This window comes from Amblyomma maculatum, chromosome 1, assembly GCF_055883805.1.
Source record: "Amblyomma maculatum isolate TAMU_Amacu chromosome 1, ASM5588380v1, whole genome shotgun sequence".
In the NCBI taxonomy this organism is placed as follows: Eukaryota; Metazoa; Arthropoda; class Arachnida; order Ixodida; family Ixodidae; genus Amblyomma; species Amblyomma maculatum.
In genome coordinates this window covers 170660345-170685968 of record NC_139344.1, presented here as the reverse complement: position 1 = coordinate 170685968, position 25624 = coordinate 170660345, and the positions used below count along the sequence as shown (strand labels likewise).

Below are 25624 nucleotides of genomic sequence, written 5' to 3'. Positions count from 1 at the left end.
TGTCATACAAATTTCATTGCAGCACAAGAGACAGAAACCTAGTGCACAGCTAATGTCTGTAACACGCGTTTGTAATAGCACCTCCAGTACCTGAATTTTAAGCACTTCATTTCATTTTTTTTTAAATGTGCAGTCTCAAACTGGGGATAAGGGTGCTCAGAATCAGATTGCGCAAAAAGCTAGCACCATTTTTTTCCCTCAAAACGCAAACAATTTTTTTTTATTTCAGCGTACTTTAACCCATTCATTTTAAAGTTTAGCTGTGCAACTGCAGTGCACACTCCTCCCCTTGTGGCAAAATTCTGCAGTGCTGGCCTGGAGCGATGGTTCTGTGGAGCTTTGACTGCACGTGCAACATGGGCTACGTGCACTTTCTCTCTCCAAGTGCTGCTCGCACCCGTTGCACTTGTCCTCTTGACAGCGGCAGCTGCAAGCAGACGCACGGCGGCAGCACTGCGCGCTGATTATGATGATTTGTGGGCTGTTTTGTGATTGATGTCTGAAGCAGTGTTGTAGCTGCCTAAAAGTGGGGATGAGTCTTCCTTTCCTCATATGACGCATTCGCCTACTGGCTTGTGTGTTATGCACAGAAACTCTAGGCAGGTGGCAATAGGTCAGGGCTGTACAGTAGTAGCTGGGAGGTAATAGGAATGATACACTGCCTGCAGCAACAAGAAAGAGCATGCTGGCGGTCCTTCAATGTACAATTTGCTCTTACGCAGACCCTATAAATCAACAGCACATACAATTTGAAAGGCGAAAATGGCAGACCAGACATCATCCCATATACAAAGTTCTGCCATACACATGGGATAGCAAGCAGTGTGGCTCTGCAGATTACAACCCTTGCACTATGTAGACTTCGGCATGACTGCGCAAAAGCAGAGCTGCATCGAAGTGTACCGATGCAATGTTATAGTAGTAGTTTTTGAGGTTAATGACACAAGATAGATTACAGAGGGCGGGCGAAGCCACATTGGAAGGCTCTGGATCAGTAGAAATTTGTTAGAGTACTCCACATGTTAAATATGTTAACTATGAGTGTAAATTAGGGCAGCACCACCTAAGAAAGCACTGAAACAGCTGGAATGGCAATATGTTGCCATTCCAAGACAACCAGGTGCTGAGTAAGCTGTCAGCTAAAGGCACTCAGATATAGGATGGTGGTAGTCGAAGCAGAGACGAACCGCAATTTAAAGGAAACTTAACAGGTTTGTTTATATGATGAGCACTGAAACCCCCCAGAGAACTTTGGCCTTCTTCTTAAATGGGACCCTGTGTGCATGTCCCTAGGTGAAGAATTTAGTTATTTGTATAATGCCCAATCACTTCAGTTTAGTCACATGTGCAGCCCTAAGGAAACACCTGCCGAACAGTGACATCCTTGGCACATTCACTCCTCTTCCCGCAAGATGCTGACCCGGGAACAGTGGTGACATGTCAGACTCGTAAGAAGTATGGTTTTGTTCAAGGTTGGTGACATTGCAACATAGCAGGGATGCCGATGAGGAGACAAGATGCTCTTTAAAGTGCGAACACGCTGGCGCCGTTGTGTGCGGTTTGAGAGACACAGCTGCGCCCATTCGTCAGTCAGTTAACTAGTGCAGCCGACTCAAAAAAAAAAAGAAGAAAGAGGCTGACGCTCATCGACATGTGACATCATGTCGCTGAGTCCTGGGTGGTTCATGCTGCACAAACTAACAGGCGGTCGAAGCCGTAGGCCAATTTAGCGTATGCCTTCCCCTGAGAACAACTGGGAAACTTTTTGCTGATGCCATCGAGATGTGCCGCCATGTCGAGTTTTTCATATGGCGAGAACTCAGGTGGCTGCGTTGAATTTTCTCAGGCCAGCGGACGTCCAACTGAGTACCGATGTCTCATTGTGGACATACGATAGAAAGATCATTCTCCAAATTCACCTACGTTCCTTCACGTGCAGCGATATTACAAAATGCGTTTTTGTATTTTGTTCACATCAAAATGCGGCGAGAATTAACCAAGGACACTCGGGTCAGCAGCCTGGAGCCAGAGTGAATAAAGCACTGCGGAAACGAAAAAGCAAAAAATAACACACAGATGCAACCAGGATACGAACATGGCAGAAAAAAGCACAGCGAGCCAAATAAGCAGAGTATGAAGACACAAAAAAGCGAAACACATTCGCGCTGCAGATTCGTTAAGGGTAGCCTTTTAGTTTTCACTTCATATGTCATGCAATTCCCAAACGAAAAAAAAAAAAAAAGAGAAGGCTGACGAGTTAAGTGCAAAATATCAGTTACCTAAAGCAAGGGAGCACACACCAAGCATATCTTTCAAAGCAGCCTCACAGCGCAAGCAAGAAAGCGCAGCGCGTGCAGAGCAAGTTTCTTTCGTGTGTAGACGGAGCAGATGCGCGCAAGTCGGCAGGAGAGCAAGTCAACCTTTTGCGTGAAGGTTCGTGTTTTTATAGTGTTCATATCTCACATCTGCAAACAGTGACATAGAAAATACAGCAGCAGGGATAGTTGTTAACCCTGCGGTCATCATAAGTGGACGTTTTGAATCAGTCTACAGTACCGAGGAAGAAATGGTGTGGACCATTGTAGCCTTGTAGTCATCATGCGCACATGTTGGCTGTCATGCAGGCAGTGAAAATGGTGATAGCCTTCGCTCTCACATACTGTTATTCGTGCCACATGGCTGTGATGCAGAAAAGCTACCCTGCCACCTGACGGCATCACTATGGCTAGGATTATCACCGTTGTGGCAGAAGCCAAATTATTTGGCACTCGGTTTGTTCTGGAATCCGAAACCGCCACAAGCGTCTTCAAAAATGCTGATAGAACTCTGGAAAAGTCTTTTAATTTCTGCAGTAAGGATAGCCTAAGTTTCCATCTCTTCAGTGAATAAGTCACACTGCTTTTGCTTATGTTTTTACGAAATTTTGTTATTACAAGTTTTGGCTACATCAAATCTAACAGAGTATACTGTGGGGCCAGTTGGTCAGACATTACCTCAATGAAAAATGTAGCGTTTAGACAGAACACGGAAGACGAAGACAGCACAGAGATACAGTATGCAGCTCTGTCCTGTCTTCATCTTCCTTGCCATGTCAAAAATTTAGTTTTTCATTGGCTATATCAAACTATTTTGCGATTTTTTCTTAATCACTTTAACGAGGTTTGGCTGTAGTGAGACACAAACTCTGCCTTGAGGGCAATATGTGATAGTATAAATGGGTCACTTCACTGGCCTGGTGTTCTCTGAAGTCTACATTAGTAGCACACTAGTCCATGTGATACACTAGCATGTCACATGACCAAGTTGACATCACTCTAAAGGACTGATGTCACCTCTATGACATGTCGGTACTTCTATTTTGCTTTCTAACACCCTTCTCTAGTTACCCACACTTATTAGAATACATTGGGAGACGACCATGTGATACACCACAAGACACACAAGACCTCCCTTAACCAAGTTGAACAAACTTTGCCTGAATGGCCTAGGGGTAGCATATCTGACTTACAGCCCAAGGGTTGCAGGTTCAGTTCCCAACTAATTACTGAAATTTCATCTCCAGCATAATTTATTTACTTTACATCCTTACATGTCATAATGATGTGTGAGCTATGCTACAACCTCATAACCACAGTTTAACTAATGTTTTAATCGTATTCAATCCAAATGTGATCATGGTCCTCTCAACAAATCCAGATTTTCTCAAGAGCCGGTAACGCTGCTTTTTCCGCCGAAGAGGCCCCTTAATGGTATTGCATCAAAAGAGCAAAAATTCCCCGGAAAAATGAATGCTGTTGGTAGGTGTTTTGTTTTATTGTTTTTGTGGAGTCGTCCCAAAGCGAATTGGGCTATGAGAGACGCCGTAGTGGAAGACTCCGGAAATTTCGACTACCTGGGGTTCTTTAACGTGCACTGACATCGCACAGCGCACGGGCGCAATTGCTTTTCGCCTCCATCGAAAAGTGGCCGCCGAGGCCGGGATTCGATCTCACGTCCTTGGGAACAGTAGTCGAGCACCGTAACCACTGCGCCACCCCGACGGAGTATGTTGGTAGGTGTGCAAATCAAGTACTGAAAAGGTTCTCACAGTTTAACTTTCACAGCAATCCCTCTTATAATTTGCGGCAAAAAACAAACAAACAGTAACATTACGACAACCAATGAAATGTTTTCTTTTACATTCAGTGATTATTTAGGACTATGTTTTGAAGAGTTACTATTATGACTTTGCAGTATATTCTGTAAAAACCTTGGTCAAATACTGCCCATATAGCGACAACATATTGCTAGTGAAACAAACGTAACTACAAAGCTTCTCAGAATATCTCTCTTCTCTAAGTACTGAGAAAACATGGACCTCTGGTATTTTTAAAACTTTATCCAGTTACCCTACTTTGTACATTCCAGTGAGAACTTGGAAGCACTTTTTAACTGATGCACCCCTGTGGCACTAACCACCTGTGTTAATTAAAAGTTACCAAGATTTAGTTAATTAGCTCTGTAAGTAGAATAGTTTTTACTGTATATTACACTCCTGTGACCAAGAGTTTTTTCTTGAAATATTTTTCTCTTTTTGAAACTCCCTATTCTTGAAAAAATTAAAAAAGCATTTACTTAACCACCCAGCGTGTTGGTCGTAAAAAAAAACATGCAATTCGAACCGCTTAATTCAGGTAATTCGAATAGATGTTTTCCGTCCTTGTGCAATCATATATTTCAATGAAAGAAAATGCCCGGTAATTTGAACACATAACCATATCCAACGGTTTGAACTTGCTATGCAGGCTAAAACCACATTACAAGTCTAATGAAGAGCAGGCTAAAAATCCTAATAGGCATTGGAGCAGACTCTGGTATGTACTGCAGGTGCATGTTGCACATAAGGAAGAACGTGTATTTTCACTCTTCTCTACACATGAGAGAAATAAGGTTTGATTAATCCTTACCGCATATTGTTCATGTAGCCGATCAACAAGGCGCCTCTGGACGTTGTCAATCTGTAAAAGAAAAAAAAGAAAAAAAAAAAGAAAGAAAGAAGGAGGATGTGATGTGATGTGACAAATATATATAACAGTAGTGGTTGGTGGAAGATTTCGCTTTTTCATTTTTGCAATAATCATTTTCCCATCTGATTTTGCCAACATTTTTTCATTGTGCTGCTGCGTAGGCTTTCAGTGGGCTTTCATGGCGGCCGGAGCTTATTAATGCTAGAGGCATTTAAGTGGGCGATGAATTTTTCCTTGTTAATTTTCTGGGGGTGCACTCAGCAAAGAGTGCGCACACATGTACACACGCACATCAAGGCTTTCACCAAAAGAACATTATACAGCAAAAAAAAAAAAAAAAAAAAAAAAAAAAAAAAAAAAAAAAAAAAAAAAAAAAAAAAGCTGAATGATTCATTGTTCAATATTCTTCTTCCTCTTTTTTTAAACAACAATATTCTAGACGTTTGCTTAGCCTGGCTTTGAAGCTCACAGAAGGTTGCAGTAGATGTCAACCCTACCACCTTACAAGCAACTTTGACTACATCTTCTTGCACACAAGGACAGAATGCTCAAGCTTAAGGTGCAGGCATTGCAGTTACTCAAGCAAATTGTAAAATCAAACTGATAAAAATGATCTCACTTTCTCACATAAAGGAGGCTAAAAAAAATTGATAATCTCTATTGTTGTCAAGAGCAGCAGTAAGCATGAAATGCATAGCATATTCTGTGCTCCTCACAGATGGTACTAGTCTGACATTTCGGTTGTTGGACATGCCTCTGCATTTTCCTGCTTGTGTTCATTGATCTGGACAGCATGCATGCATTCCATGCAACTTTCATAGCTTGAAGAGCCAATGCCATTGGCTTTTTTTTCTTTTAAAGCCCGACAATTCATTTGCCTTCCTCTATTCCTTTTGGTGTGTCACCTGCCCTGTGTTCAGCCACTTCGATTAGTGCTCAGCAGCACACTAAGCGTCTTTTGCACATGACCTGTCCTCCATGAACATGAAATGCATGAAAAGCAGGAAAAAGGGCACTAAAGAAAGCGAAAAGGAAAGTGTGATTCAAACAACACTTCTGACTTCATTAATTATTACCCACCGAACGTATAAAAAGATGCACACTAGGGCAACAAAAGGCCAACAGCTGCCCAAATCTACGGCTCCTGTCTGAAATTCATGTTGGAAAATATTGAGCCGCATATACGAAGCCTTGAGATCCGTGGAAACACTGGTCATGTTTTCAACAACTTGCGCAGTGTTCAACTGAGCGTACTACTGGCACACATTTTGTAGCGATGCTTGTGAAGGAAGTAGGGCAGATACAATGCACCACTAGCAAACAATCTTCTCTCATATGTTTTGCCAGACCCTTCAGTCCTGTTTACTCTTTTCTGTAGCCGAAGAATTCTGCTAATTCTTACCAGAAAGTTGGTGAGAATTTCATTCAGTTTTTAACATGCCGTAAATATCCAACAGACAAGAAAAAAAAATTGTGAAGTTTTATCCTGGCTAAATCTAATTATCTGAGCGGAAGCTCTGTTAAGCATGGCTACATGTTCGTTTCGCTTATTAAACCTTTGTTTCTTCGCAGTGAGCTATATTGGTAGGATGATCAGACTCAGCCTGGTGCTTGTGTCAAAGATTTGACGCACTCAGACCGGTGCATGATTCATCTGTGGCAGCAGTTAAGGATCAAGCGCCAGTGAAGCAGCTGTTATACCCTCTCATAGCCACGTGGTACACAGTGGTGAGGCTCCGAGGAGCGAGTGTAGCTGTGGCATCTCTCTATAGTGGGTCACGTGATGTGACGTCATACAGACACACTTTCATTCCAGCAGCTGAAGGTGTCAAAATCACGCCAAATTTGACCTTGAAATTTGCAGTGTAAAGAGTAGAGCTTCTGTGCTAAAACAAAAAGTGGTATCATTGACATTTATGCAAAAACTAGAAATAGTGATGCTTCCAGATTTAAGTAGTGCAGCTGTGCATTTTGAAGTTCCCCTCCAGTACCTCACATTTCTTTGTAGACCAGTAGGCTACATCTCATTGCTAAACATTGTACACTAGTGCAGTGCTGTTCATTCACTGTTCTCACACACTAAAGGCAGTTACCTGGCTAAGTACAGTAGAGAACAAAAGAGATGTGATATTCCAACTTTTCGACTTCATTTTTTTTTTTTTTTTTTACCACAATACAACTTGAGTATAAGCCCAATGGGAAGACAGTGTGACAGTCTTTACATGATATACAACTAAATTTATCAACATATTAAGTCACAGTTCGTTCCTAGAGAAAATTTAGTCAAGGACTGCTTTTTGCACAGCGTAAAGCACTGGCAATAATGCGGACTTCATTACTAAATGGGGCATCAATATTAAAAAATGACTTTCCACAAAAATGTACCGCCATTAGTACTTCGCGCACAAGTTTTTTTTGCCAATCACTGCTTGACAAAGCACTAGCGTAGAGTCTGAAAGTTGCCAATGACCGCCTATGCAATGTTTCCGCTTTTTTATAGCAACTAGCCAAAATTCTTCTTCGTTGTGGTCGCTTTTTGTCCTTTAGACAACAGATGAAGCTTATGCAAAGATATTTATTTCAAATAATTTCCGTATACTGGCATGGCCATCTCGACTCTCCGTCAACTCTCCTGTTCTACCAATTTCTGTCAAGCATAGAAGAGTGCTTCAGGCCGTCATCCTGTTTGAACTCACACCTAAAGCCCAGATTCTTGTATCCCTATGAAGCCATAATTTCCTAACAATTTTTCTAATAAACATCTTCACTCTCTGCATCTTGCATTTGGCAAAGAAGGCCAACTCCACAAGAAGAGAACCACTCCCGCGCTGTCACATTTGTGCCTCTATGGTTGAACACAGGAAGTTGATGACAAGGTTTTAGAAGTGTATTTGGGGCAAAGTGTACATTGAATCCTATCATTTCAACATGCAAGAACCTCGATTTGTCTAACAAAATCGCTATTTCCCATATGTTACCTATGCAAGCCAGGTGTTCATTTGCCTATATCGTTATGGAGTCTTGATTTCTTTCCCCAGGTGTGAAAGTACTGAGCTGCGCTTCAGTTGTTTTCCTCGACACATTGCATTTGATGTTTCACGGTCCATTAGATTTTGATACCAGGGAAAAATCATCATAAATACCGATAACAGAGAGTCGCGAGTTTTGTCGGCTTGCAAAAACCATGTCTTTTTCAACAATTTACTTTGTCGATCTTGCCTGTCTTGGTGAAGATTTACAAAATAAACCTCCTTTGAGTCTTCATACTGTCAAAGCTTGCAAATCCTCCGACTGTATTACTCTGAAAAGCACTGAAAGCTTATGGTGTTTCATCCTGGAGTTGCGGCCGTAGATAATAGCCATCTGAGCAGTCATGCTGGCTCCACGTTCTTCTTGTTGCTTATAAAAATATTCATTGATACAAGTACCCACAGAATGTATCACTTGAAAGGGACAGAAAGTTAGCAATAATTTAGAACGAGCAAAAAAATTAGTACAACTGAAAGCATCCATCACAGGGAAAGAAAAAAAAAAAAGCCCACTTACATCAAGACAATTAGAACCCATACAACTTCTCAAAGAATAAAAGGGCATTGTTGCAACAAAATATATTCAGAAATAGCAGAATAGTACTATATTTCTAGAATATATTGAATTTGTATGAAAATTTTCAAAATGTCATGCCTTTTTTTCACTACTGTGCATTTCACCACTGTGTAAGGACACTGATGTTAAACTATCCATAAGCATCACAAAAAAGTGTCATTTTCTGGCTATTGCAATCGTTCAGTGGCAATTCTATTGCTTACGTCAGCACACAGATCACAATATGCCCGCCCTCCCATTCACCTCGGTGAAATGACCCAGTGGTAGGATGACTTAGCTATAGAAGCAAACATCCACTTGCATTCTTGTGTGACAATTCCGTCATTTAACTTCCATTATTTTATTTAGTGGGATGCATTTTCTTCTACAGCCCAACACTTTGCATATACATTTATGCAATAATTACTGGTAAATCAACTGGTCACGCTGGAAAAAACGCCAAAATAAACCCAAAGTGACAGAGAGCACAGGAATTCCACTCCCCCCCATTATATTACATACAAAAAAAAAAAAAAAAAAAAAAAAAAAACAAAAAAAAAAAAACGAATTCATATGTAGAAATCCTCTCGCGAAAAAAGAAAAGAAAACTGCACTCCGAAATAAATAATAAGAAAGTCTGATGAGCTCTTGAAAAAAAAAAAAAAGTTATGATAACTATAACTTAGAGCTTGATGCAGTAAGGTTGTAGGGTGGACTAAAGGACTAAAGTGTGCATACAGTACGCCATGGAAAACTTGGTGGCTCTTTCCTGAACTGTTAAAAGCAATCTCCCTTTATATCTCTGGAGAGAAAAATTTTCCAGTTATGTGACAACCCTTTGAATTCTTCAGACAAGTGCAAAAGTAGGTCTCATTAAAAAAATGCACAAGTAAATATTAACTTTATCATTGCAATTTCTTTTTTATAAATAATGCACATGCATTGTGCTTTTGTATAGCAAACAAGAAATTTGCAGTGAAGAACTTTTGCCAATTGTTCTCAGCCACAGATGTGCCGGGGACTCTTTGTGAACCAGTGGGGCAGAATAGAGATTGAGTCAAAGTAAACTGACCTCTAAAACATGCACAGTCGATAAGCCAGCATGCCATGTCGTGCTGAAGATGCAGATAAGAGGCGATGCATAGGTATACATGCTGATAGAAGGGCTTCGGCTCCTCCCAACACTGCGCCGCTCACTCATCAGACATCCGAGACGCTTTGCATTGCAGCCCCGTCCAGCAGTACAGCCAGAGTTAGAGTTCACTGATGCCGGCATCAGCAAACGCCCATACACACTCTCTCTCTTACGCACGCTCTCCATTTTCGCACCCCTCTTGCATTTCTTTTGCTTTGAGAAACTCAATTTGGCTTTGGACCATCGCGCTTTTAACACTACAAAATTATGGGGGACATTTAAGCTCTAATCTTCTCTAATAATCTTGAATAGCACAAACTGTCGGGCTAGTTGGTGCTGATCCATTATGATTGACAGCGCTTAGACACCCGGACAGAGCACAGAAAACAGAAATGACGACGCAGGCCGATTCCGATACAAAGGTGCAACTACAGCCTAACAAAAAAACATAACACAAGGAAGAGAACAGGACACGAGGCTGTCCTGTTCAACCTCGTGTCCTGTTCTTCTTCTTGTGTGTGCATTTTTCTGTTAGGCTGTAGTTTCATCTTTGATATGAACCAACTAGCTTGCATACAGATCATCTTACCGCATCACTCTACCTCACGAAAGGAGAGGCCCGAGTTGGCAGCTCTTGCCAAACATAATGTCAGACAGCCCAATTAGCGCTCAGCCATGGCTTTTACCAGCTACCGTCTGCTGGCGCCATGCTCGTGATTTTTCACTCACAACACTGACATCGAATTTCCTGGTGAATGGGGCATTTAATGCGATAGCTTTAAAACTGTGTCTAGGCAAGCCAGAGCTATTGCACTACCTTTCTCTTTTGTGTGGTGAGGGTTTTGCGGACCCCTACTTGAGAAACACTGTTTTAGTTCATTATTTTAGGCCAAAAAGCATCACTCATGTTATGCTTGGTTTTTAAAATCTCCTTACACTATTCATGCACAATATAAAATTGTTAAACAGCTCAAGTCTATAAACTAAAATACAACAAAACATATTTCACGAAAAAAATTTGATTTTGCACAATAGCATTCTATCATGTTTTAGACTGTAAATTTTGTGTTCATAGTAAAAATACAAAGTGCAGCCCAACTGAGGGATAGTTTTATTGTAATGTCAGTCTGCCTGTTTCTGGTGAGCGTTATTCCGATGAGCAACGGCATTTCACTTCCATTGTGAGCCTCCTGCACCAAAACCGGGCTCTTTCAGTCTTTTGGGGGCTTTTTTCTTCAATTTTGTAGCTCTGATAGTCTAAGCTTAACAAAGGTCAACAAGGCTTCCACCGGCTGCGGTCATGTCGTTCCAAAGCAGCTGCATAGCTCTTAGCCACACTGCGCGATCAGCACCCCCCTTTGAGCTGCGTGCCCCGGTGTCTACAATGGACGCGGCTTTGATGGCTGCGAACTGTGCACTAGAACAATACACCCAGCATGGCATTCTGCCTGGTGTTCTTTCTGATGATGTTCCTGACCCCTCCCTCACTGTTGGATAGTCTATGAATGTGACACCCTCTCCAATGCTCTTGGATGTAACGAACAAACCCGCTACTGCAAGCGCCGTGAACAAGCTCTCCCAGCATGGTTCCTGAGCATTTTTATGACGAGTGCTTGACCACCACACCGTCACCTGCACCAGGAAAGAAGTATCTCTAGGCAAACTTTGCACTAAATGGGTGAGGCGGCCCCACTACACAGTTTTGATTAGGCCGCTAAACAGAGTTCATGTGCCAGATATCCCTAAGTTAGGCGCTTACGAATGAAGAAAGCTCTCCGCCATATCTTGTAACAGAAATGGCAATTCTTCATAGTGATACAGCAAGCAACTGCATTCGCATAACTGTTTGAGACGAAGCTTATTTTTGCAAACTTTGCACACTCTCACACCTGGCTGCAACGATCAGCGACAGGGTGTGCATAATCGATGTGGAGACATCACCACTTCAAGCTCCTGCAGCAGGCAGCTGCAGCAGTGTGATCATACGTATCCCATCAATCGTCTCCGCAATGTAAAAAACCTTAAGCGACCTTCATTAGAACCGAACATACAGGTGACCGAAAATGACACTTCTCTCCTACCTCAACTCAGCCTACGCCGATGCGGGAAAAAAAAAGAGTTGCGATGGCACCCCACCATGCCCAATCCCGCTCACGTAACCTCCTAGGAGGTCCAATGAGCGGGCGTACCCAGCAAGCCACAATGATATCACAGGGGAGGTTTGCGAGCGGTGGGTGTGGGTTGTGTTGTGTTGGGCTTTTATGGCACATAGGCAGCTAAGGCCATCATGCACCAAATGCAAGGTTTATATGTCTGTTTGGTTGCAAGAAGTTAAGAGATTATTTTAAAACACTTTTAAAAGCTTTCAAATTTAACTCGAATACTCATGAAGACCACCTCTAAAGGCCATCATGCACCAAATGCAAGGTTTATATGTCTGTTTGGTTGCAAGAAGTTAAGAGATTATTTTAAAACACTTTTAAAAGCTTTCAAATTTAACTCGAATACTCATGAAGACCACCTCTATGGATTTCTTGCATTATAATATTACTGCAAGCAGCATTTCTGAGGCCCTTTAACGTTCGACACAGCATACCACAGCGTTTGATTTCTGATATGAAGTGATCCACATTTGTAAATACCAGCCTCGTCTGGTTCCATGCAACAGCCACCACCTAGGCCATGTGGCTAAGCACTGTTCCTTCTCTGCAGCCTGCCGAAACTGCGGCAGGCCACTGCATGCTGCTGATCTGAACTGCAATCATTTCCTTCAATCCACGGCATGCAGAGTCTCCACATACATTGCACTCGGCCCCAAGTGTCCGAAACAAGATTTTTCCCATCAAGATTCCAGTCGTAGTGATAAACATACGCCGTCTTCAAAACAGACTACAACGAAATCTAAACAGGAAACTTGGGCGCAAAAAGCTGTCGTTCCTGACCTTACTCAGCTCATAACCAGTCTACAAAATTAAATCCAAGAACTCCAAGAAGGAAATAAAAGACTCTGTGAGCTCGTTTTGAATCCAAAAAAGTAAGCATGTTAAAAACCTCCTAAATGCAGGAAGGCTAAGATTTCCCATTAAAGCCAGTCGACCGCCCGCAGTGTCAAGGTGGTCACTGACTCCAATTCAGCTTATTCCCATATTATTATTACAACAATGCGTGCAGGAGTCTCACAAACTAGAGCAAGCCATGGAAAGCGAAATGGTCAGCAATTTCATTTAACACTGAACATCATGCAAAGTTGTGTTGTGTTGGGTTTTTTAGCACATAGGCAACTAAGGCCATCATACGCCAAACACGAGGTTGTTGAGCTTCTTTATGAGTGAAAATGAAAAGTGTTTAGAAAATTGCAGCTTATGTAGAATCCCTAACTCTTTAAGAAAACTAAAAACAGATGGAATTTCAACAAGTGGGTTGTCTCCTAACAGTAAGCAGGGGTGGAATGGGATGCATTCTTTCTAGAATGGAGTAAAATATTTTTTTCTTAACTGTTCAAGTTCTGTGCACGAGATCAAAATGTGGTTCAAAGTGAGCTCACCTCCACATTTATCACATAATGGTTTTTGCTCTTTTCTCAGTAAGAAATTGTGTGTCAAGTGTGTATGTCCAATTCGAAGACGGCACAAAATCATCTCACTGAAGCGGTCCTTCTGTTTACATGACTTCCATTCTCCTACTATGGGTTTTACTGTGTGTAGCTTATTTTGCTCTTCATTATTCCATTTATTCTGCCATTTCTCTCTCAAGCTTCTTTGTACTAACCTGATACAATCCTTGTAGGGGATGTGTATTTTCTTTATTTCCCTATTACGAGCTTGTGCTGCACATGAGTCGGCTATTTCGTTACCATCTATCCCAACATGGCTAGGAACCCAGCAAAATATTATGAGTTCGCCTTGCGTTGTGATTTTTTCTATGCCGTGAATGATGTTTCCTACTATAGGCTCAACTGCATTTTTAAAATGTAATGCTATAAGCACACTTAAAGAATCAGAATAGATTATGCTCTTTTCACACTTCTGTTGCATAATTTTGTTTACAGCTACATAGACAGCGTAACATTCTGCAGTAAATATTGAGGCACTGTTAGGTAGCCTTACTACTTTTTCTCTGTTGCCTTGCACAACAGCACATCCAACATAATTTGCTGTTTTTGATCCATCTGTAAAAAATTCGGTGAAGTTCATATACTTCTCTCGTAGTGCTAGGTATTCTTGTAATATGTGTTCGTGCGCTGTGATTTTTTCGGAAGACTGTCAGTGTGAGATCACATGTAGAGGGAAGGCTGTACCAGGGCGGAAATGGATACTGTCACAGGGCTACAATTGGAAGTGCATCCAGTATTCCTAAATCTTGGCATATTTCTTCGAAGCGGAGTAGTAAAAGCCTGATTGAATGGGGTTTGTTTATGAACAGTGTTCTGGAAGAGCCCTTTGTAACTAAGGGGAAACAGAGATGTTTAGGTAAAGATCTTATCCTGAGTGTGTTGTATGCACATGTAAGCATGCTCCTCCTGTCGGCAAGGGGTGATTGATTTGTTTCTACGTAGATGCTTTTAATGGGGGAAGTTCTGTATGCACCACTAGAAAGACGTAAGCCGAGGTTATGTATTGGGTCTAATCGCTTTAGATATGCTGACCTCGCAGAGCCATACACAATACAACCGTAATCTAAACTGGAGCGTACAACAGAGCGGTAGATGTGTAAAAGGCATGTTCGATCGGATCCCCAGTGCTTCCTTGATAGAACTTTGAGTAGAACATCATGCAAAGCCAGTCCCAAACTATGTTCGATGATCTCCAGTGCACTCTTCTCACTGACGAAGGTAAGCGCCGGAAACCACTGCCCTTATCATGAGTTCCATGGCTCAAGGAGTTCAGTGGAATTGTGGCATCTTTGATCAAATCAGTCCCAACAAACCTCACGCGAGAGAGTGCCACGTGATGTACTACTCAACCGATACATTTGGCCAACCTCTGGAGACAGGCAGATCGTCTAATGCAAAGGTATCGTTTGTGCGACAAGCACCACTTTGATCTCATGAAAGTTAAACGCCAATTCAAGTTAATATGTGAATACTTCAGGTAGGGCCTGGCATTCTACCTGCGACCGCCTGGCTGAATTCTAGGACTTCAGGGCTTATGGTGCATGTTTCATAGTTTCGGCGGCAAAGGGAAAGGTCCCTTCCCCTGACCGAACTCTTCATGAAATCTGACACTGATTCAGTAGAGAAAGAGGTGACCACAACCTTCTTTCTTTATGCGCCTCTCACTCTGCCCACACCTCAAGACTCTCAACGTTATCCCAGAGCCTGACCCTGATCTCAATTGCCATTCATCACGGGAGAAATACTTGCTGCAATCAAACAACGTCGCTATCGCTGTGCACCTAGCCGTGGTTGAGTAACATGGCAGGAACTTTTGAAAGGATTCTCTCTTAGAGGTGATTAGCAATCTCTGGGCTCATTGTCTCTGGCTTATGCGGTGCGTCATCACACAGCATGCACGACTACTTGCTGGCCATCGATATGCACAAAGCATTTGATGATGTTCGCCATGACGTTCTCCTTGAAGAGCTTGCCTATCACTATTTTAGCCAGTGTACCCAGAATTGAATTAGGAATTTCCTTGTAGCAGGACCAGTTCGTTTACACTGCATGGTGCCTGGATGGATCTCAAACACCTGTTACTTAGATAAGGGAGTTCTCCAGGCTGTCCTTTCCCCCTGTCTCTCACCTCTGTGACTTCTTCTCCCTGCCCCTTGCCATCTCTTTCTTTCTGCCACTCCTGTTCAGGTGGTTCAGATGTTCAGGTAGCAGATACCAGGGCTGGCAAATATCTTACTTCAGTTTTTTTCTATTATTTTATAATAAATAACCACATGTTACTTTCCCAGTGTTCCATCTTGGGGCCTGTGCTGATTAATCTGGCCCCATGCAGAGTAGCAGAGAACCTCCAACATGACAAGGCGGCTCAATTCACGATCTATGCTAACGAAGTCAGCACCTTACCAATATAGAACTGCAACTTTCCCCTCAGAAAATTGGACTTACCGGCATACGCGGTAAGCTGGTTCATGGCTTAGTTTATGATATTTAATGTCCCAAAGCGACTAAGGCTATGAGAGGTGCCGTAGTGGAAGGCTCCGGAAACTTCGATCACCTGGGGTTCTTTAACATGCATTGACATCGCACAGCACACGGGTACCTTGCTTTTCGCCCCATCGAAAAGTGGCCACCGTGGCTAAGATTCGATCCCGTATCCTTGGGCACGCAGTCGAGCGCCTTAACCCCTGCACCACCACGGCAGGGTCATAGATGGTAAGCATTGGACCAGTCCGTACATGCGCATTTTGCTTCATATTGGGCTATGCACCATAAAAACCCAAAAAGAATTGACTACAATACTAGGTTTGCGTATCACCAGCTGTAAAAGTCCCCAAAAGTGGGTGCGCGTATTACAACAGACATGGCTGGCCATGCTATACACAGTACATTGCACCTCCAATAAATTTGGGGGAGCAAAACAACAAGCTTGTTATGCCCTCGATAGGGCTGTTGACGAGGAAAAAATCTTATATGGTGCTCCCATATATACATTCTCTTTCACCAACATCAAGAATCTCGACTGCCTACATAGGTCTACACAACAAACCACCAGTGGGCTCCCTAAACACACCAAGGTACCCGCAATTGAATCTGCTGTTGTCTTGCCACCACTGCAAGACAGGCCAACATTCAACATCAAATTCGCTTGGAAAATAACCTACGAGGTGGTGCCTTCTGGCTTGGAACTTCTAGCGACATGATGATGCTCCCCCACTCACTCAGACTCTACATGGTATACTCCAATCACCTCTCGGCAATTTTGCACCCCATAGCTCACTACAGTGTTCCCCCTGCAATGTGTCAAGTTGCGGATATGCACTCAGATAATCTCAACATCTACATAGATAACCGCTCTCTCTGGCGGTCAAGCTTGAATGGCGTGGGTTTGTACGCAGACCTTCGTCTACTCAGCAGCATGCACATGCCACTTTCTTTCCAGTATCCCCCTGCACGCTGACCTGCTTGCAATCTGAGGAATCATTTCCGCCCTCTTACATGCTAGTATCAAACTGGTCAGTCTTTACTGATTCATGCACAGCTTACTTAGCAACTCTTTGCCCTTCTTTGGAGGATGGCACAGCATTCCAACGCATTCTCTGCGGGTGTGCACAGGCAGATAAAATCATACACCGGGGCACACGGGCGTGCCCGGGGGCATTATGGCGGCACAAGCCGCTGCTGCTACGGCACGTGGGACGATCAGTTTTTCCTTACCCCCTCAGGGCAAGCACGTATAAGCTCCCAAGGAGCATAACTTCCTCACTAGCTACCACCTTGCCAGTGTGTCTTTCCGCAATTTAAGTCTCTTCCGCAACTAAGAACTCACTCCGCCAGTCCTATTTTTGTGCAAGACACAACTGACATGATCCCAAGAAGTATTTTTCAACAAAGTTTACGCTTACTCATCATACACCCCATATACTCTGGCAAAATTGTGACGACCTGATATCACCGCGGTAACATGCCCGCACTGCAGGCTCCCCTGCTGTGTGAACCTCGTCCAGTGAATCTAGCAATGTGCTGCATTCGAAACTGGAAGAATGGTCATACAGCCCCTCCAGCACACAGATTACCACACTGCACTGTTCATGGATACCAACACACAGCTCCTATTTGCCACATATGGGAGCCAAAGCAGCCGACCTGGGTGGTGTAGGGCTACTGACTAAGGCCCTTCTGATTGGGTCCTGACAAAGAAAAATGAATACGTAGTGCACACTGACTAAGACCTCGAGATACTAACGTTATTACCTCCTTTCCCCACAGTGGCCTTGTGCCTTCCCCTCAAAAAAAAAATCAATAATAATAATAAAAATAAATAAATAAATAAATCAGTCAGTCAGTCTTTGGCTTTAAGAAGAAAGAAAAAATACCAAAGTTTAGCACTGCATTACTGGTAAAAGGCTGTTACAAGAGATTTTTTCCCCAAATGATCAAGAGAGACCACTTTTGAAAGTTCAATACAGAGATACAAACTTTATGAAAGAAATCTGAGAGGGTCAAGTGCAAACTCTGGAGTATTTGACATGGAATGATCCATATGCATATTATCTGTGAGTGAAGAGGGGATAGTTCCAAGAAATATATCATGTAATTAAAACAAGTTTGATCTTGCATAGCAGTAGAAATTAGCAAGCATATTCCGCCAGTGTAAAACCTTGTTACAAGAGACATGGTTACAAGAGACACTCGGTTATAAGAGACACTTTAAAATGGTTTGATTGGTTTTCCTATGTTTGTCATGTTAACAACATTGCATACAAGAGATATGGTTACAAGAGACACTCTGTTACTAAGGACAACTTTTTCAGGTCCCTAAAGTAAATTCTTCGCTATTTAGAAGAGACACAAACCGGGTAAGCTCATGCAATGCAGCTGACTTGTACCATGTTGAGTCGTACCAACTCGTATATGTGGCAGTTTAGATTTCCTTATCTAAATTCTGTTCCATATGAGTGTTCTTTCTGTTTCAATATGTCAGGAACCGAGAAGGAGTGCCTCCTCTTGACTAGGAAGTCAAAACGTCCCCGTTGTTTCAGTCACTGTCGAGAAGGAGTGCCTCCTCTTGACTTCCCCGTCAAGAGGAGGCACTGCTTCTCGGTTCCTTATATATTGAAACAGGAAGAACACTCATATGGAACAGAATTTAGATAAGAAAATCTAAACTGCCGCACATACGAGAGTTGGAAAGAATTTTTGGTTACAAGAGACAGCTTTCTTGGGTCCCCTGAGTGTCTCTGGTAACGAGGTTTTACTGTAGCATCAATGAGCAGCACCCCCCCCATATGAAACCAAACCCACTGCACACAATGAGACAGTGCACTGTTTTTAGTATAATCTGTGGCCTGCTGCTGATACCTAATGTCTTTGTCATTAAACACTTCCTCAGTGATCGAAACAGTCATTCAAGTTCATTGTTTCCCTTTGAGACAATGAGCAGTCTAGAGTGTCTTTATTAATTTCTTCATAACTGAGTCTATATTGGGCAGCTTGAAGCATATCATTACAGGGCAACGTATGCTGGGCAGTTTGAAAAATATCATTATGGGGTAATGGACAAGTATCTGATATCAATTAGAAAATGGTCTACCAAGTGCAACTGCAGCCATGAGTATTAAGTCACCAATTCGTTTTGTGCAGTATATATTACAGCATTGTAAGCATAAACGTAATGAACATTCAACAGTGTTACCACCAGCACGGGTAAAACATGCTAACAAACATGGTCCCAGCACATTTTATAAGAGCTGTCTTGACACGGACACTGAAAGTAGCCTTACAATTCTGGTAGCATCCTTGACGACTTCTTCGTAGAACATTTCCAGGACTTCTTTTTTTTCTTTAGATTTGCACTCTTCCCTGAGGGGAAAAAAGAAGAAGGGGGGGGGGGGGGGGGGCAGTAAACGATAGAAGTGCAATACAGAGACATTCAGAATACGTCCTTTTCAGAGATAAATATTTTTAGAAAATAGAATGAACATATCTATAAAATTTCACTAGCAATGTTTACTTGTACAGTGTTGTGCCTGTTCCTACCCATGGTGATGCGAGACATAGCACCAATAGAATTAGCTACGAAGTAACAATACGAACATTTGTATTCAATCATACAGGCCAAGAAATTAGCCAGGGTTTATTCCACTTAAGCCGATCAAGACATGCGAAAGCACTGTTCGGTGTGGCTTTGCTTGTCAGTTTTAACATGGAAAGACTGGCACAAAGTTTGGCAAAGTGTTAAATGACTTTAGTTGGTTTGATTTTGGGGGAAAGGAAAGGTACAGTATTTGTCTCACTTCTGAGGGACACCTACACTTACAATTAACAGCACATAAGCTATCAATGTTAAGTTTATGCAAACACCAGTTAAGTGTTTTCAGTTAATAAATCTTCAGTGACTTTAGCAAACAGTAATGTTAAATTAGAATATGCTTACATGAGATGCTTGGAGAGAAGTATTTCATTCTAGCAAGATGTTTTGCTTGTAACAGTTTAGAACAAATGTTAACAGTATAACAGACTAGATGACATTTTAATACCAGCGACCAACTGCTGCTGCCTAAAACAGCGCTAAGGTTGGATGCATGCGCAGCCACTCAATAAATGGTATTGTATAGTTGGGAGGTTTAATGTTCCACAGCTACAAATGATTCTGTAGTGGAGGGCTTTAAATGAATTTTGACAAGCTGACCTTTTTCAATGTGCACTGACATTAGACAGCATGCAGGTATATTTGCATTTCGCCTCCCACTGAAATTAATCTACCTAGGACAATTTCTAATTCCGCGACCTTGTACTCAGCAGCAAAATGCCCCTGCCACTGCGCCACCACAGTTAATACTATGTATGAGAAAGAAAAACAATCCAGACTACCAGAATTATTAGATAACAAAGCAAAATACAATGAATGAAAAAATTCAGCCCTGCTCATGCATTGTAAACAAACCACATTACTGCGGCACTGTGCTGGATTGTGAGGTGCCTTATTTTCTCATCCATTTTCATCATTACCTTCTACGTTCAGTATGTACTCAAGATTATGAACCCTCATATGTTGTATTTTGCTATCACAGTATTGCCTTCCACAGAAGGTAATTTTTGTGTAAGCTAGGGAGTGATAGAAAAGCAATAATCAAAAAGTACCAAGACCAATAGTCCCTCCATCAGTGACGATAATCCAGCCTATCACTGTTAATGCTGTTAATTAGTGTGCACAGTCTGATCTTTGGACATTCCTAGCATCTTGTAATATAATGGTGCGTAGTACATTACACTGACTGACACATTACCTATACTCTCATTATCCAACAATCAGCAGTGCGCGTGCACGTGTGTGTTCCAACTCCAATTTTTTAGGACATCAGTGTGACTGCTGTATTTAATAGCACTGTATGCCCAGCTCATTAACTGCCAATAAACGAGAGTATATGTTACCTTTCCATTTCAATAATCTCTGCTGCAAGCGAAAGGTAGACATCATACAAAGTCACATCAAGCTTTCCACGCTGGCGCTGCCGATTTGAGTTGTCGTACAACCAAACTGGAACCAAGTCTTCTGGAAGAATAAGAATGCATGTAGAAGAAGCAAATGCATTCAGTTGGTGAATCCTTAAGCATGTCCTGCTTTCGATGAAAGACTGGACACAGACAAGGCGAACGCCTCAAGTATGGCATTGCAAGGATCAAACAATCATGATAACCAATACTGAATGAGTTAAAAGAAATAAGCAGCAAACAAAGCAAAAGTAAATTGCAAAAACACATAAGCTTAAGTTGGCCATGAAAATACTGTCACACTCAGTATGAGCTGCAACACACAATATGCGTTAGAAACTTGGTTCTCATGCTTCTCTCAGCCCAGAGGTTTCATGCTACTTTGAACCATGCTAATTATGCATCTAGCTTGTCAATGCACAAAATGAAGTTCATTAAATGTTTGCATAAATTTAGTGCTTTGTGTGAAGGTGTAAGATTGTCTGTAAAGCCGGAACCTCAAGTGGTTCACTTTGCACATGTTGCCAGACATATCCACTGTGACAGTGCTTTTACACGCTGCAGAAATAAGTGAGAGCAGCATAATAAAACACCACAAGAATATTAACATTAATACTAACAATCATTGCAAGTGATTGCTACCTTCCAGTTAAGGGTTGCATATTTTTCTCAAAGCTATTTCAAACCAAGTTTTCGTTTCTAGGAACATTTGCCAAGAAAGGCCCCCAGCAACAAAGACAATAATCTTACAACACAGAATATCTTACTAAACACAATAATCTTACAATAGCAAGGTAATTGAAAAACTTATTCAACGTCGACTTTCTAGCTACCTCGATAAGTTTTCCTTACTATATCGAAAATAATTTGGCTTTCGCTCTCATTACACCACTAACCTCACTTTGCTTTCTCTGATAAATGCAAAAGCGAAATTGATCATGGCAATTACATTAGCACAGTTTGATTTAATTAACCACAATATCCTCCACCTAAAACTTTCCGCGTTTGGTATTAATGACCCCCCCATGCTAGAACTCCTCCACAGTTATTTATGCAATCGTGAAAGGACTGCTATCATCTCTGGAATTTTATATAACACTAGAATAATAGATATAGTAGTGCCTCAAAGCTCCATTCTAGGGCCCTTGCTATTCCAAATTTACATTTACGACTTATCATACAGTCTTGTGTCTTCTGAATGTTTCTTATATGCGGATGTTATGACTATATTAGCTCGTAATTCCTGCCTTAATACCACTAATCTAATCTCAATGACAATTTTAATAATGAGTCCACGTGGTGTCAGCTAGAGTAATGATTTACTAATCGACCTTAAGAAAACGAAATTCATGGTTTTTTGTTTGTGCCCCTTTCATATGATCTCCACAGACTCTCATCTTATTTTTCCTGCCGATCAGTGTTCAGTTTTCGGAATTGAACTTGATGTCTTCCTAAAATTTCACTTTCATGTTGCTCTTCTTCGAAAAAACTGCTTATGGCACACTTTCATGCATAGTCATCTCATTTATTGCATTACAACTTGGGGTCTCCCATATCATTCGCATATCGCACCACTACAACACGTACTAAATCCAGCTCTACATATCACTACATTCAGTCCATACGGTGCAAATATTTCTGCGTTTTTTCAGGACCTTAAAGTTGCTCTTTTTTCCAGCCCAATCATATATAACTTAGGAGTTTTTGCATATCATTTTGTTAATGGCCACAATTTTCTCCAGTTTATATATCTTCAAAATTTTACTCATCCCAATTAAAGCTGTGCATGGGCTCGGGCTGCTTGAAAGCCGTCTCCTTTAGGCTCAGGCTGGGCCCAGGCCAAGGTATATTTGTCTTAGGTGAGCTGAGCTGGGTCGAACACCCCGATCAGGAGCACGTGCAATGTTGGTAGAAGAGCGAATACAGCCATGGTGAGATAGGCGAGAATGCACAGCATTTTCCCACATCCTTCCCAAGCAAGAGTTTCAGAGTTCTTTCATGGCTTCGAACCGCCTTTCCTCCATGCTTCCTCGCCATGAATGGATCTTGGGTAACACCGACGCAGATGCTAAGGTACTCGTTTTGAGATTTGTGACACAATGTCGCCTATCATGTGTCTCTGTTGTGGCTTGCTCCTGCCTCAACATGGCTTCGACTGAAGCAGGACACAGCTCAAAGCATCTGCAGTGCACGAGTTTCCTCTTGCTTCTCGGCACAGGCATTGCAGTGGCGGCGCCACGAAAAGCTCGCTTGAAAGGCACATAGTGAGCCAGGCAAGCTTACTGAGTACTTGGCCACAGAATCAATCCCTTTGTTAGATTAAAAGCTAGCACACTTTTGAAAAAGCAAAGAAGCTACGCGCTTGACCAAAACTTGCTTTCCTAGCTAAGAATGTGTTAATCATTCCAGCCACAAGTTACAGCAACGAAAGAAACTTCAGCGCAGCTGGATCCATTATCCAAGAGTGCCAAAACTGCACCAAGCCTTCATCAATGCATGCCTTGTTTTATTTGCACAATAAGTTATAATGATAATTCTGCGTATGTGCTGGGCCTCCATACTAGTAAATTCTAAAAGAAAATGTCATTTTAAACATGAGAACTCAACATTTCAAGATCTTAGATAAATGTATCACCCTGAAATTATTTCCTTCTGTATCATTGCTTCAACTGCAATTATAGCATGTCGAGTCGGGCCGGGCTCGGTCTGCATAGGGCCCGGGCCAAGTTCGGGCTCAAAATTTCAGCCCGTGCACACCTCTAATCCCAATATTGCTAGGTTTTCATCAAGAAGTATTTCCCTCCTGCCAATAATGCACACTAAATATGGCATCTTCACAGTAGGATTCGCATCAACCAAAGCACGGATTAGCGTACCTCTGGACATCAAACCAAGTTCTTCAATACATTTGTTAAAGGGCTAATACCTATCTTTTATTCTTCAATTATTCAATGCCGCCACCTAATGAAATGCCTCATAAACACACCTTGTAAAAGATTACTTTCAAAATTTAGTTTCTGGCTGATAACAGCTTGCTTGTATTTGTATAATGCACACTTGTGTTCTATTCTCGTATTACTTTCCTCACTGCTGTTGCTTCTTTTTTTAATATTTGCTATGATACTGCTTGTCATTGTGTTTCAGATTATTTCTATGTGGGTTATTTTATAATTTCAGCATAGTTTTCTTTCTCCCTTTCTTCTCGCATTATATTTGTTGTAACATACTATATATTTTTTTTGTACAAATGCTGTTACTACTACTGCAATTTCCTAATTCATTCTAATTAGTTCAGGTCACAGTGCAGTGTTTTCACTATGGGACCCCCCCTTGTAATTATTTTTATATATGTCACATTCACATGTGTACAATAAACTTGAATTTGGACGTTGTTCCAGATTACTGCATTGAAATGCTTTGTGCAATATACTTGGATAACTGTGCAATTGATTACATATACAATTACAATTACATATACTTGAGAATTCAAGATAACAGTAATACAGTGGAAACAAACATGCCAAGATTTTTTTACCCTTATCCCTCTTTCATGCACATGTACAAATGATTAAACATTCTGTTTTTAGAGAGCACGCTGCAGCAATATCGGAGAAGTCTGGCACTAAACTCTGAGTGCACTGCAAAAACTGCGTGATTTGCAAAGACCAAAAATGCCCAGCTGACCTTCACAATGTGTGGGTTTTGAGGAGAAATAAGGACAGGTTAACAAGGGAAATTTTAGAAGCATGTGCAATAAGGAACTCTGGAGACCGAAGTATTAGCACGCCTTCGGTGGTACTGTTGAAAAAGGAAATGGATTTTTTACGCTTACCGGCAGGATGTTAAAGTTAAGGAAGAAGTTTGCTGCAGAGGTGAAGTGAAGGGAGAAGATGTGCGGGTTCAGATCAATATAGTTGTCAGTGCAGCATTGTCCTTGCGTCTGTGTGTGCTTCTTCTGTTTTGTTGCCTGCTCTGCTGCCTTTATGAAAGATGTTAGACCAACTAGCTCAACGTTCCACTCTATTATTATTCTTTAACATGCACTGACATTGCACAGCACATGGGTGCCTTGCTTTTCGCCTCCATAGAAAAGCGGCTGCCACGGTCAGGATTCGATGCCGCATCCTTGGGTTCAGCAGTTGAGCTTCCTAACCACTGAGCCATCGTGGCGGGGCTCTAGAGACCAAGAAGTAATTGGTTATTGAAGTCTCGTGCACTATTTCAGTAGAACTAACAACGATTTGCAGCATTCCAACTGACTCCTCTGACATTGATATTATGATGCCACTAAAACACACTTGAATATGCACCATTAATTATGCATTATGTAAAATATGCAACACTTATCACTGTGACTGTGGTGAAAGCCAAGGGGATAACACACTGCTTGCTCTCAGAAAAAATTGAATTCCCTTTTAATTAATGCTGCATCTTGGGTCAAGTGCGTGTGGCACAACATTACACTAAACAGCAAAACGCATACTATTTTCAGTGTTGGTTAGAAGCCAGCAAATGTGGATGTTTACTTTATTAACAGCTACACTACACAATGTCATGTAATGCAGTACCCATTATTGCTGATGTTACCCGCATTTATTCATATTTTTCACCACTACTGCCTTGCTCAGTATTTCCTTCTTCCCACTGTGATGCTTTTAATGGCATGCTAATTTAGTTTGACACAAATGGTCACTTACTACATTCAAATAGGAACTTCTGCCACCTTAGCTAACCTGAGCCCTAGCATTAAAAAGTGATTGGCTCAATAGCACATTTACCTGATATTAGTAATCA

At 41.7% G+C, this 25624-nt stretch overlaps 1 protein-coding gene across 2 annotated transcripts in view; it reads right to left on the bottom strand.

The window, feature by feature from the left end:
- Positions 1–25624, bottom strand: part of LOC146204854 (uncharacterized) — a 92972-nt gene that overhangs the window by 8778 nt on the left and 58570 nt on the right. The window contains exons 5-7 of one of the 2 annotated variants that reach the window (XM_084589575.1): positions 20771–20888; positions 19120–19198; positions 4947–4997 (exon numbers count right to left, since the gene is read on the bottom strand). In XM_084589575.1, coding sequence (XP_084445701.1) covers positions 4947–4997; positions 19120–19198; positions 20771–20888 — 248 coding nt within the window. Of the gene's footprint in view, positions 1–4946; positions 4998–19119; positions 19199–20770; positions 20892–25624 lie in introns of both variants that reach the window. The other variant, XM_084589574.1, reaches the window with a different exon arrangement.